General features: G+C 41.7%; 1 protein-coding gene across 3 annotated transcripts in view; it reads right to left on the bottom strand.

The window, feature by feature from the left end:
* Positions 1–14,651, bottom strand: part of ANO4 (anoctamin 4) — a 325,664-nt gene that overhangs the window by 129,511 nt on the left and 181,502 nt on the right. For all 3 annotated transcript variants that reach the window (XM_030939837.1, XM_030939838.1, XM_010357207.2), the window contains one exon: positions 8,094–8,225. In XM_030939837.1, the coding sequence (XP_030795697.1) occupies positions 8,094–8,225 (132 nt within the window). The remainder of the gene's footprint in view (positions 1–8,093; positions 8,226–14,651) is intronic.

Here is a 14,651-nt window from a genome sequence, read left to right as displayed (position 1 = left end):
TTAAACTAAAGAGCTTTTGCACAGCAAAAGAAACTACCATCAGAGTGAACAGGCAACCTACAGAATGGGAGAAAATTTTTGCAACCTACTCATCTGACAAAGGGCTAATATCCAGAATCTACAAAGAACTCAAACAAATATACAAGAAAAAAACAAACAACCCCATCAAAAAGTGGGGAAAGGATATGAACAGACATTTCTCAAAAGAAGATATTCATACAGCCAACAGACACATGAAAAAATGCTCATCATCACTCGCCATCAGAGAAATGCAAATCAAAACCACAATGAGATACCATCTCACACCAGTTAGAATGGCAATCATTAAGAAGTCAGGAAACAACAGGTGTTGGAGAGGATGTGGAGAAATAGGAACACTTTTACACTGTTGGTGGGATTGTAAACTAGTTCAACCATTATGGAAAACAGTATGGCAATTCCTCAAGGATCTAGAACTAGATGTACCATATGACCCAGCCATCCCATTACTGGGTATATACCCAAAGGATTATAAATTATTCTACTACAAAGACACATGTACACGTATGTTTATTGTGGCACTATTCACAATAGCAAAGACTTGGAATCAACCCAAATGTCCATCTGTGACAGACTGGATTAAGAAAATGTGGCACATATACACCATGGAATACTATGCAGCCATAAAAAAGGATGAGTTTGCGTCCTTTGTAGGGACATGGATGCAGCTGGAAACCATCGTTCTTAGCAAACTATCACAAGAACAGAAAACCAGACACCGCATGTTCTCACTCATAGGTGGGAACTGAACAATGAGATCACTTGGACTCGGGAAGGGGAACATCACGCACTGGGGCCTATCATGGGGAGGGGGGAGGGGGGAGGAGGGAGGGATTGCAATGGGGAGTTATACATGATATAAATGATGAATTGATGGGTGCTGACGAGTTGATGGGTACAGCACACCAACATGGCATAAGTATACATATGTAACAAACCTGCACGTTATGCACATGTACCCTAGAACTTAAAGTATAATAAAAAAAAAAAAAAAAAAGATCAGAAAAAAAAAAAAAAAGAAAGAATGTCCTGTATATCTATTATAAAAAGTAACATGACTCTTTTTGCATATTTCCTTTTTTCTGTCTACCAGCAGAAAACCTTTATTATGGGTATTGACCTTAGAAAGTAATTGCCTCAAGGGTGTCATCGCTAATGCCATTTTAAGAATGAAGGGCAATGATACTTAAGCAGGGCAACATTCACAGGCACAGAGGTGAAGAGAAATAAATTAATTCTTAAATGGACTTGGCTGTCATAGTCATCAGATTCAAATAGAGTTTAATTTATCACAGAGAATGGCTGGCCCTGCCTGAATGGTGTCATGTGATGAAAGACAGTAGAACCATGGTTTTCAAGGCTGGAGAAAAGGGGTGTGATTTTGTACCCATCCCACCACTACCACCAGGGGAAATTTGGCAGTGTCTGGAAACATTTTTGATTCTCCCACAACTAAAGGGTTGGAGAATGCTACTAGCATCTAGTGGCTAGAGAGGCAAAGGATGCTGCTTAATATCCTACACTGCACAGGACTCTTCCCTACAACAAAGAGTTATTCAGCCCCAATGCCATTAGTGCTGCAGCTGAGAAATCTCACAATAGAGCCTAATGCTTATGAGGGTGAGACCTAGAGCCTCCCTGTTCGAATTTGAATTCCTGCTCTATCACTCAGACGAACTGCGACTGTTTACTTGGCAAATCTGCTTCTATTTTTCTTCTGGACACACAGGTAGACTAGTTATCCCAGCATTACTACATGACTAAGTTCTAGACCACGGAATGTGTGTGAAAGTGCTATATACCACTCTTAGCCCTGGTCCATAAAAATTTCCTAAAAAAACACTCATCTCTCTGTTTCCTTGTCTGTAAGGGATTTAGGGGATGGCAGAATAACAAGATAACAGTAGCCTGGGTACCTGAATGACTACATGAGTCAGAGTCATATGCCTCCTTCTCCCAGAATGACCCACACTAGATAGTGCTGTGAACAAGTAAACTTCTATGCTGTTCTACTGCTGATATTTGGGAGTTGTTTAGACAGGTGGCCTAGCCTAGGTGTACGACCTATAGCAGGTTCTTGGACCATTTTGTTCCTCACTTTTCTCATCCGTAAATTGGTGATAATAATAATACCTCAGCCCTCAAAGTATTGTTTGAGTATTAAAGTTCTTAGAATAGTGTCTGGCATATAATAAGAATTTTTCTACCTGTGGACCAACCTTGCTAAGCCCATATAAAGTGATCAAGTAGCATTTGTATGTTGACTTGTACCCCCTCAGGTTTGCTTTTTTTTCTCCTTAAATACAGTTATATTTTCAAACAGAATGCTAGGCTATTTGTTTGTTTGCTTGTTTGTTTGTTTTGAGAGATGGGGTCTCGTTCTGTTGCCCAGGCTGGAGTATGGTGGCGTAATCATGGCTCACTGAACCTCAACCTCCTGGGCTCAAGTGATCCTCCCAGCTCAACCTCCCAAGTAGCTGCGACTACAGGTGTGCACGGCCACACCCTGCTAATTTTAAATTTTTGTAAAGACGGGTGTCACTGTGTTGCTTAGGCTGATCTTGAATTCCTGAGCTCAAATGATCCTCCCACCTCAGCCTTCCAAAGTGCTGGGATTACAGGGGTGAGACACTGTGACTGGCAGGTATTTGTTTTTTAATTGATTCTCAACTTTAATATTTTTGTACAATGCAGTTAAAGAATAAAGGTTTACAATTAGATTATTCTGTGCTGTCTTTCTGACTTCAATCCTCACTCTTTCATCTAGTAGACAAGTATTGTGTGCCAAATTTATGCTAGGTATTGTGTTAGGTATTGGAGATACAATCATGGACATAAACAGATATGGCCTATGGCTCCACAGAGTACACAGTTTACCTAGGCAGACAGGCATTAATCATATGCTACTCAAATCATTATAGCATTTCAACTGTTAAAAAAAATGTTATCTAGGAAACATTAAAACAGTATAGAACAGAAACCCAATCTTTGGAAGGATTGGTGGGGAAGGAGAGGGCCAGGGGAGGCTTCCATAGCAGGAGTCTTTGGAGCTGAGTTCTGGAGGAGGAACAACAGCATACTAGGTGAAGAAGGAAGGAATCAGGAGAGGAAACAGCATGTGCAAATGTCCTGGGGCAGAGTACATTCAAAGAGCTGAGAGAGGCTGCATGTGTCTGGATTATAACTGGGAGGCAAGAAAGACAGATGAGGCTGGAGAGGGGATGGCAGTGCAGGTAGGCATTTGAGGGCTTCTAAGTCATAGTAATAATTTTGTGTCTATTCTGAAGTTTTTAAAGAGTGAAGTGACATGATTAGATGCATATTTTGAAGACACCATGCAGTATGCACTTGAGAGAATGGATTAGTGGTGACAAGAGTACAACCAGGGAGACCTGTAATATTATTTCTGGATTTCAAGTGAAATACAGTGACAAAGTCTGAAGTATAAAGATATTTAGGACGTAAAATCATCAATCCGTGGAGATGTATAACTTGTAGGAAGTAGAGATGAGAGAGGTGTCTAGAATAGTTTCCAGACTCCAGTTTCAGCAACTGGACAAATATTAGTGCTGTTTACTGAGACAGGGAACAATGGAGGTAGGCTACATTTGAAAAGAAAGTATCTTGGATTTGATTTGAGATGAGTGTGCAGTCAGCTAACTTCACATCATCTTTATTCTTTACTCACATGATTCTCCTACTTTCGTTTCTATCTATTCATTTATTTTTTCATTTAAAAAATCATTATTAAGCATTTACTATGGGATTCAAAAATGGGTGAGACAGACATAGTCTTTCAAGGAGTCTCTAGTCTTGGAGAAAGTAATTAAAATGGGTGGTACTATTGATTAAGGAAAAGAAAAATATTACTAAAACATAGATGAATACACCTCAACCAGAATTGGCGGTGGAGGATGGAAAATCTTGGAAGGTTTTTCAGTGGGAAATGTCTTTGATGAAACACTTAATAAACATTCAATGTTTTTCTCTCCTTTTTTTTTTTCACTACTTTCATGCCCTCCTCCTACTCACCCCCTTAAATTTTTTTTTTTTTTTTTTTTTTTTTTTTTTTTTTTGAGACGGAGTCTCGTTGTCTCCCAAGCTGGAGTGCAGTGACATGATCTCGGCTCACTGCAAGCTCCGCCTCCCAGGTTCATGCCATTTTCCTGCCTCAGCTTCCTGAGTACCTGGGACTACAGGCACCCGCCACCACCCCCAGCTAATTTTTTGTATTTTTTAGTAGAGACGGGGTTTCACCGTGTTAGCCAGGATGGTCTCGATCTCCTGACCTCATGATCTGCCCTCCTCGGCCTCCCAAAGTGCTGGGATTACAGGCATGAGTCACCGCGCCCAGCCTAAATTTCTATTATTATCTTTTATTCCAAGACAATATGAAACATTCTGGAAAACTAAGAAGTCACATGGGATTTTGGGGACTATATTTGGAAAGCCAGGAATATCATGTTATAATTCCCAGAGTTTATTAACCAGCTACTTCTGATTAATTTAAATCCATTAATGTCACTCTCAGTGCATCCTTAGGAGATTCTTTTCTGATTGTTTCAGAAACAACAATTGTTTCCAATTAGACAGCCAGCATTCTTCACGTCATACTTTTACACGCCCATCAGAGGAATGTTATCCATGTGACATGACAATTTTTAAAGAGAAATAAATCCTCTCCACCCATAATATTCAAGACACTTATTTAATTTTTCACCTCTTATTTGCATGACAGAACTGCCTCTATTCTCTTGGTCCCACTGAGGTCTGGTTCTTTGGTTTGCTTCATTCCGGCTGTCCTCTGCTTTTTCTTCCTTGGTCCTCCTGTCTTGATATCTCATCTTCCACTAACCACTCTCTTTTTTCAAACTACACTAGGTCCTCCTCACACCCTATGCTCTTACTCACAGAAGGCTACTTGTGGTTCCTCAAAACACTCCATTCTGTTTCGCGCCCTTGTTCATTTATACACACATTACTGTCTCCTCTTGGGATACTTTTCCCCTCTTACCTACTTGGGCAAGTCTTATCCTTCAAGACCTGTATCAAACATTCTCTGCTTTATGATCAATCCTCATCACTTACCAACCTCCTTCTAAATCTGGAGAAGTGAGTATTCCCCCTCTTAAGTCACACCCATCATACTGTTTACAATTATTTAAAATAGTCTGCATCTTTACTACATCAGGGTCCAGAGTGCGTATTGTTCATCTTCATATCCTCTGTACCCAGACAGTGCCTGGCAATAAGTGAACACTAAATTAGTGACTATTAAATAAATCAATTATTTGACAAATTAATACCAAAGCATGTCAAAAGGGCTTCTCAACTATGTGAGACAGATGGCTGAATATCCCTAATCCAATCATCCCTTATTTATTATATATTTTTAAGTACTTCTAAAAATATGATTCTCAGTTCTAGTCCCTAGAAATTCTACTGGGTGTCCAAGGGCTTCTGACTTTAAGAATTACGCTGAGAAGTATTGTTCTAAAGCAAGAACATTGTAGAATACAAAGAGCATGAAGAGAGGAGGTGGAAAACCCTCCTCTTCCATACACCTATAACCCTTTGAAGTGAAACAAAATACCAGAGCACACATCACATACTTCACTAATTTATCCATCCATCTATCCATATATTTTTTCTTCCATTTACCTATATCCCATATATCCTCCCTTTGAAGTGAAATAAAATAAAATCTCAGAGTACATACCACTTACTTCATTTATTCCTCTATTCATTTATCCATCTACACAACCACTCCTATACCCATCCATGTATCTATTCATCCATCCATCCATCCATCCATCCATCCATCCATCCATTCATCCATCCACCCACCCACCCACCCACCCATCCATCCATCCATCTATCCATCCGATGACCTATCCATGTATATAGCCAACCATCCATTCAGTGACCTATCCATATACACTGTCCATCCATCCATCCATCCATATATCCATCCATCCATCCACCCATCCATCCATCTGGTGATATATCTATGTATCCACTCATCCATCCAGTGACCTATCCATGTATCCATCCATCCATCCATCCATCCATCCATCCATCCATCCATCCATCCATCCAGTGACATACCCATGTATCCACTTAGCCATCCAGTGACCTATCCTTGTATCCATCTATGCATCCATCCACCCAGCAAATAGGTTGATAGCAGTGCACCCATCCATCCATCATCCACAATTTGTGATACCCTTCTGCACTGTGCTAGGCACTCTATCAAACAGGTGAGAAGCACAGGGAAAACCTGCCTGTAAACCAGTCACCATTCCAGAAGAATTAGGGAAACAACTCATTGTCTAAAAAACTTCCAAGATGAACAAGAGAGACATGGTAGGGGTTTAAATTAAGTGTGGGAACACATCAGCCTTTTTTCTGTCTTTTTCTCTTAAGAAAACACCCTAATCTTTGAATTAACATTATGTCCCTTCCAGTTCCCAGTTTCTCTTGAGGATCGAACTAAGATTTTGAGGCCAGTCTGTGAATTTCATGTTTGCTTCAATGACCCTTTCAAATGTTCACATACTGCAGCTGGGTTGGCTTCAATCTGACCTGTGGGGATCAGCTCGGCTATTTCAGAGGCATACAGAGTTGCTTCCCTGTGTTAGACTGCTCTTATTATTACACATTTTTGATGCAGAACATCTATTCTTTGATTTTTCCTTTCCCCTTTGCCCTGCAGAGCTCCACAGACTTTTAACTGATTTTCTGTTGCTGAAATATGTCCCCACCTGGAACTCCCTGCAACTTCTTGAAAACTGCCATTTGGTTTACTTTCGTTTTTTTTTATTGTTGTTGTTTTGTTTTTTTTGAGTCTTGCTCTGTCAACCAGGCTGGAGTGCAACAGCACAATCTGGGCTCACTGCAACCTCCACCTCCCAGGTTCAAGCAATTCTCCTGCCTCAGCCTCCTGAGTAGCTGGGATTACAGGTGCACACCACTACGCCCAGCTAATTTTTGTATTTTTAGTAGAGATGGGGTTTCACCATCTTGGTCAGGCTGGTCTCGAACTCCTGACCTCGTGATCTGACGGCCTCTGCCTCCCAAAGTGCAGGGATTACAGGCGTGAGCCACCATACTCGGCCTGGTTTACTTTCTCACAAAATCAGCAAGGTTTTTTTGTTTTGTTTTGTTTTGTTTTTTTAAATCCATCACCCCTTTCTTCCCTTCAGTAAAAAGTCATTTTTACTGAGGCTGTCACCACTGCTGGAGCAGGAGGGTCTGGAATTCCTCATCTTGTTGCAAGGAAGGTAGGGCCGACCTGATCTCTGCCCCCACTGGAGGCTGTGTTTCTCCTATTGTTTACAGTCTCCAGCACACAGCAGGCTTTTCTGTCCTCCTGCCTGCCCTGCCCTGCATCCAGCCATCATTTCTTATCATATCAGAAGCTTCAGAGTAAATTCTCTTTCGTTTTTTCAGTTTCTCACAGTCTCAGTTACTTAGCCAACTTGTTTTTCCTCCCCACATGTCAAAAGTGACAAATAACTGTTCTGAGACAGTCTGACAGATGAGTCAGCAAGTGGGCTGCCAGGTGATGTGGCTTTTCCTAAGGCAACCCTGTGAATTGCTGAAGAAAGGGGAACTGAGAAGTGAACCAAGATAAAACAAAAACCAGAAAACAAAAAACCCTCTGTTCAATAGGAAAAGGTGTAGGCCACTCCTCCTGTCTGCTGGCTGGATGCGGATGAGCCTGCAGGGGGCTCCATGCGCAGGGGGTTGGCAAAGCAATGAGAATGACAGAGCCTGGGTCACTGCCTTTCTGTGGAGAAGATCATTTACCCAACACACACATGAGCAAGCACTGTATCACCTTAAGCCACTGAGATGCAGGGATTGTTGGTTACAGCAGTTATCTTCCCCTGACTGAAATAAAAGGGATATGAACACTCAATGAGACTTTTAGGGGAGAAGGGCACTACGCTGTTCCTTCCTCATGCCCATCAATCAAAGGCGTGCAGGGTGAGGCTCTACTACAGCTGCACATCCTTAGTAAGACAGGGGCTTTAACATGGAATACTCACTGATGGATCCTTTGCTGGCTGAAAGGGGCAGTGTAGCAGTCATTCTCCTCCAGGTCTGGCAGTGTCTCCTTGTCCAGCCTCATTGGCTTCTTAGGTAACCATCTCCGAAACCTGCTTATTTGTTTATCGATCCTGTGGTACACAGAAGGCAAGACCAAAGGGTACAGCATGTCAGCATCACCCTGAAACACAGGAGAGAAGTCTCTACAGAGCCACAAGTATCATACCACACATTCCAGGCCCTCTCACTGCACTCATGATATCCTTGTTTTAGATGGAAAGAAGACAGCCAGAACTCTAGTGTTGTTCTGATTTCACCAAGTGGCCTCAATATTATTACAGTTTGTGAAATAGCAGCTGTGAGTTAGATGTCCACCCACATGCCAATAATAAATGACCAAGCAGTCCTAACAAGGCTGGAAAGCTCTGAAAAGGATTCCAACAGTCCTTTAAGCAAGCAGCAGAGACCTTAACTTACATTCTGTAGGTTCTAAAAAATTCATTTTGTGTTTGGAAAACATCTGAGGTCAGAGAAGAGCTCTAGCTGTAGTTAACTTTGGGGAGGGGGTGCTGGCAGTGTATCCTGGGGGTTGTGCACAGAGAGCTCCATGCCATGATTTGCTTCCTGCCTCTCCCACCTCCCCCAGCAGCCTCTCAGCAGGCAGCAGGATTTTTGGCTTTCATAGATCTCTTTTTAAGCTGGCTCCATGGTTCTCATGGTGCTAGGGCGTCGTGACACACATGTGTCACTCTAATGAAGCCAAGTCAATGAAAACAACAGTATTCTAAAAGTGGTTTGCAGCCACAGTTTTCTCTCTGGCTATCTCCCTGGTCCCTCAGTTCCACTGACTTCTGCTGATGAAAACATCTGGCTTCCAAGTGAAGAGTTCCCAATCACTGTTCACAGAAAAACACCAGAAGGAGCAAAAACCACACCAAACTTTAAGATGATAGCACTACCTCAAGTGTCTATACTACTGGAAAAAAAAATCTTCCAAATTTATTAACTGAAAACACATGGAATTTGGTCATGATTTATTTTTTTCCTAATTAAAACAATATATTTACGTGGCAATGTACTCTTTTCAGTGAATGTTGTGGCTAATTTTCTGTGTCAACTTGGCTAAGTTAAGGGATACCCAGATAGCTGACAAACATTATTTTGGGATGTGTCTGTGAGGTTGTTTCCTGAAGACATTAGTGTTTGAGACTGTAGACTTAGTAAAGAAGTTGGCCCTCACCAATGCAGGTGGTCACCATCTATTTCATTGAGGACCTGAATAGGACAAAAAAGTGGAGGCAGGGTGAATTTGCTGTCTGCTTGAGATGGAACATCCATCTTCTCCTGCCCTTGGACATTGGCCTTCCTAGTTCTCAGGCCTTTGGATCAGAAATGGGACTTATGCTATCAGGTTTCCTAGGCCTCCTTCTTAAAAACTGCAGATTGCGCGACTTCTAGCCCTCCAGAATCTTATGAGCCAACAATGCAAATCCTGGTTCAAGTCTGAAGGCTAGAGAACCAGGAGCACTGATGTTTAAGGGCAGAAGAAGAGAGATGTCCCAGCTCAAGCAGCAGCAAATTCACTATTCCTCCATCTTCTAGTTCCACTCAATGGGTTGGATGGTACCCACCTGCATTGGGGAGGATCAGCTTCTTTACTAAGTCTACTGATTTGAATGCTAATCTCTTCTGGAAACACTATCAAAGACGCACCCCAAAATAATGTTTTACCAGCTATCTGGGCATCCTTCAGCCCAGTCAGGTTTAACATATAAAATTAACCATCACAGTGAAACTCTCAGCTGAAGATGATATTATTTATGTAACCAATCAATTCCAAACTAAAAAATAAAGGTAAACTTCTCTTTTACTATCTCCTTTATTCTCAGCATTGTTCCAGCCTCACCATGACCCCAACTCTGCTTGGTGGTGGCTGTACTTCTTCAGAACTCCCAAAAGGTCAAACTGAAAAGAATCTCACAGTGGCTCTAGGACTCTCCTCCCAAAGAAAACCCTCCGCCCCAAAAGAAGTACACTTGAAATATAGTGAGATGATGGGCTTTAGAGAAGCAGCATGACACAGTGGTTGACAACATGAACTACGGGGCTGGAATGCCTAGATTCAAATCCTGGCTCTGTTAATATTAACAGCAGAACCTTGGGCAAGCGATTTGACTTTGCTGAGCCTCAGTTTCCTTGTCTATCAAATGGGCATGATACTGATACCCAATTCATAGAGTTGTGATGATGAACTTATTAATACACATATAAAGTCTTTAGAACTGTCTGGTGTACAGGAAATGCTGGCTATTATTACTGTTTTTCTCTTTTTTCCAAAAATAAAAAATTGAGCAACCAGCTTGCCTCTTAATATTTCTGTTTGCTTTTTAATTCAAAGTTAATTGTGTTTCACCAGCATCTATCACTTGTCTATGCTCAATGATTTAGTCCTTATATGGACTCATAAATTAGACTTCCTCAGCTAAGTTGGTGGCCTTCCCCATGGCTCTTGGGTTTATTTCATTTGATTGCCTTAAAACTCATTCAAGAAAGAGGACATTGGCCCAAAGGTTTTTTATTATAGAGCTTTTACCTCCCACACATCTCCAGTCTGCAGCACTAATCAGATCACACTTTGTAAAATTCACATTCCCACAGAATCTGGGCTCTGCGTGCAATGACTATGAATTGAATCCAGCTGGGTACAGTGCTTAGCGTGGATAAAAACAAATAAAAATGTAAAAAAAAGTCAAGCATAACTACTCTATAGGAGTGAAACGGCAGCCTTCAGCAGCCAGCTGGTGGCACCATAATTTAATTGAAATGTGGAGATGATGAAAAGAGAGTAGAACAGGATAATCAAAATGATTAATTAATTGAAATATGTGAAAAAGAGGAAGCGAGAAGGAGGCAAGAGGATGCTGCTTGGCATGGTAAAAGGAGGCTGAGATCTGTAACTGCGGTGCCTAAAACTTGGCTGTCTTGCGCCTCAGCTGTATGACCTTCCACAAGTTATTTACCCCTCAGAGCCTTCTTTTCCAAGGTTATAAAATAGAGGTAATAGTAACAATAGTCATCATTATCATCATCATCATCTTACTGACCTTACAGAGTGGTTAGTGGGCTCATAAAACATGGTCAGTATGAAATGCTTTGGAGAAGCTGCCAGACAGATAGCAAGCATTATTAATAATTTCTTAAGGACCACACAGGACTAGCATAAAAGTGATGGAAAGCAAAAGAACTGGGCCTTTTTTTTTTTTAAACTATGGTGGAAGAAAGACATTAAAAAGAACATCTTAAAAATAAAATCCCCATGATCTGCCTGCCTTGGCCTCCCAAAGTGCTGGGATTACAGCCGTGAGACCAATCTGGCCAACATGGTGAAACCCCATCTCTACTAAAAATACAAATATTAGCCAGGCATGGTGGTGTGTGCCTGTAATCCCAGTTACTTAGGAGGCTGAGGCAGGAGAATCACTTGAACCTGAGAGGCAGAGGTTGCAGTTAGCCGAGATTGCACCATTGTACTTCAGCGTAGGCAATAGAGTAAGACTCCATCTCATAAATAAATAAAATCCCCGAGACACTGGTTGGGCATGTGGATTGGAGGGTGTGAACTGGCCTTCACTGGGGAGCCTAAGCAGAAGCAGGTGGACAAAGCATGTTGTCCAGGTTCCATTACACATGCCTGTACATGCTGTGTGCACTTCACTATGACTAAACCAAACACTCAAACATGGTCAGCAGTTTGTGTCTTCTTCTGGTTACCAGAGCTTCCCCCACAAAGTTGTACACACCCTAACCCCCAGAACCTATGAATATGTTATGTTACATGGCAAAAGGGACTTTGGAGATGTAAGGAAGGTTACTGACCTTAAGATAGGGAGAGCATCCTGGATTATTCAGATGGGCTCAAGTTAACCACAGGAGACCTTTAAAAGCAGAACTTTCTCTGGCAGGAGGGATGTAGCAGAAGGAGAATCAGAGAGATTCAAAGTTTGAGAAGCACTTGACCTACTGTTGCTGGCTTTGAAGATGAAAAGAGCTAGGAGGCAAGGAATGCAGGCAGCCTCTAGAAGCTGAGAAAGACTTTTAGCCAATAAAGAAATGGAGATCTCAGTCCTCTGATTACATGAACTGAATTGTGCCAGCAACCTAAATGAATCCAGAAGCAGATTTCCCCCAGAGCCTCCAGATAAGGGCCCAGGTGACAAAAACCTTGATTGCAGCCTTGGGAAACCCTGAACAGACAAACCAGTTGAGCCTCCCCTCCCTGACCTCTGACTTACAGAATTGTGAGCTAATACATTTGTGTTGTCTTATGCTGTTAAATTTGTGGCAATGCGTTATGATGGCAATAGGAAATGAATACACCTCTTAAAACACTCTTGGTCTGATCCTCTCCTCAAGACCTGGCAACAGCTAGCCAGGCTCCCACAGTCAAGGCTGCCATTCCATGTGCTGTTCTCACCTCCCAGTTAGGTGGCTCTGGGAACAAGAATCTATCTCTCTGTGGCAGGATAGTGAGTGAGTGCTCCCCTAGTCTGCTCTTCCACAAACACATTCCTGTCTCCAAACTTTGCCACACTCAGACTTCACTTAGGGCCCCCTTCAGTCACGCAAGACAGAAGCACATAGTGCAAAAGCCACTAGGCTGGAAAGCATAAGACTCAAGTTGGACTCTTGATTCTGCAGTCATACATCAGTGTGACCTGGGACAAGCTTTTTTTCCTCACGTAACCTTAGTGCTCTCATCTCTAAAATGACGATCAACCAGATATTCTTTAGATACTACATGTTGTTGTTGATTTGGGTGATAATATCCTGATTATGTCACTTATGTGATTAATTCAAACTTGAATTAATGATAACCTTTAGTATACAATGTTAGGTAACCTCTAGTATACAATGATAGATAACCTTCAGTATACAATGATGGACTTTGGAGTCAGCTGAAACCGGATGATTCATATTCCAGTTTTATAGACCTTGCTGAGCAAGTAATTAAACCTCTATGAGCCAACAGAACCCAGAGAATAAGGCAATGGTAAAGATTAAACATGATCATGGATATCAAGTGCTTACACAATGCCTTGGATGACCAAAGGGCTTGATTGAGTGATGGTTTCTAGGATGAAGAAAATGATGGTGACAATAATGATGAACTTTTACATAGATTGCTCTTTTCCCAATAGAAGTTCAAAATCTGTGATTCTCCCTTGTAGACTGAGGTCTGTGTCCCCACCTAATAAACCTCCCTAAATAGTTAACCCTGAAATTTACTTAGATATGTTAAAGTCTGGAAACCAACCAACCAGAAAGCACCCCATTTGTCTCTTCAGTATAGAAGTGGACTTTAGTATAGACTTTACTTAATGAAGCCTCCACCAATAGGGAATAGAAAAGAAAAAACATTGGCTTAATGATTTAGCATTGATTTTGGTTGGGTATGTTGTCACTTTGTTCCATTTTTGCCATTTACTGAGCAAAAGCCCTCTTACAGACTACACAGGCAAATCAACAAGGGGAAATGGATCAGACACTTGGGCATTTCTGGCCTTAACTTGTCAAGTTAACGTCTGGACTATGAGGTGAGTTATTTTTATAGAAAGCTGTTCTGATGGTAAGTTCAGGTTTCCCTCTTGCTGATTCATGATAAGTGAGATCCCGGGTACCTGGGAAGAGCTGACAATGCAGTATAAGCAAATGGGTGTAGACTTGCCACCTCTGCAATGGCTTCCCAAGTTTGGTCTTGGGAAGGTTGTACTTGATCTCTTTGACCCTCAGTTCCCTCAGCTCGAAAGGGGAGTTAATCCTACCTAACTTAGGAGATGTGATGATGAAGGAAAAGGCCACATATGTGCAAAGGATCTTGCTCCCAACATGCTAACCTGTCAGGAGACCTTTATAAACTGCCTACAATGTACAGAGTGCCAACCTGCATGCTGTGGGCATATCCTGAGGAAGTAGAAGAAAGGCCATTTCACTTGAGCCACTAATAACCCAGGAGGGAATGTACACTAATGATAACCTAATCAGACTAAATTAAATGAAGCAGGCCTACTCTGAAGACACCTCCTTTTCCCCAGTAAAGAATATTATAATAATAGCATCATGTTTCTAACAGATCACATTATCAGCGATGATATGCCTAGAGGGAACCTACAGATGAGCTTTCTTTTCTTTTCTCTCTCTTTTCTTTCTTCCTTTTCCTTTCCTTTTCCTTCCTCCCTTCTTCCCTCCCCTCCCCCTCCCCTCCCCCTCCCCTCCCCTCCCCTCCCTTCCCTTCCCTTCCCTTTCTTTCTCTTTCTTCTTTCTTTCAGTGGCACACAGTTCTACATTGCAGTAAATGACACCCTCTTGGAATGATAATAGACAGCAGAAGGCATGTATTTCTTTTTCGTTTTCTTACAGCCAAGTGTCCAAATTTACAAGGCTCTACCTGGATAGGATTTAGAGATCTTAGAAAGCTAATGTTATTCTTTTAGGTCACAGGGCTACTATTTGGAGCATAGCCTAAATACCTTATAGACGACTCCAACGGCTTACATGCA

The sequence above is a fragment of the Rhinopithecus roxellana genome, chromosome 10 (genome assembly GCF_007565055.1).
Source record: "Rhinopithecus roxellana isolate Shanxi Qingling chromosome 10, ASM756505v1, whole genome shotgun sequence".
NCBI lineage: Eukaryota > Metazoa > Chordata > Mammalia > Primates > Cercopithecidae > Rhinopithecus > Rhinopithecus roxellana.
This window is presented reverse-complemented; position numbering and strand designations above follow the sequence as displayed.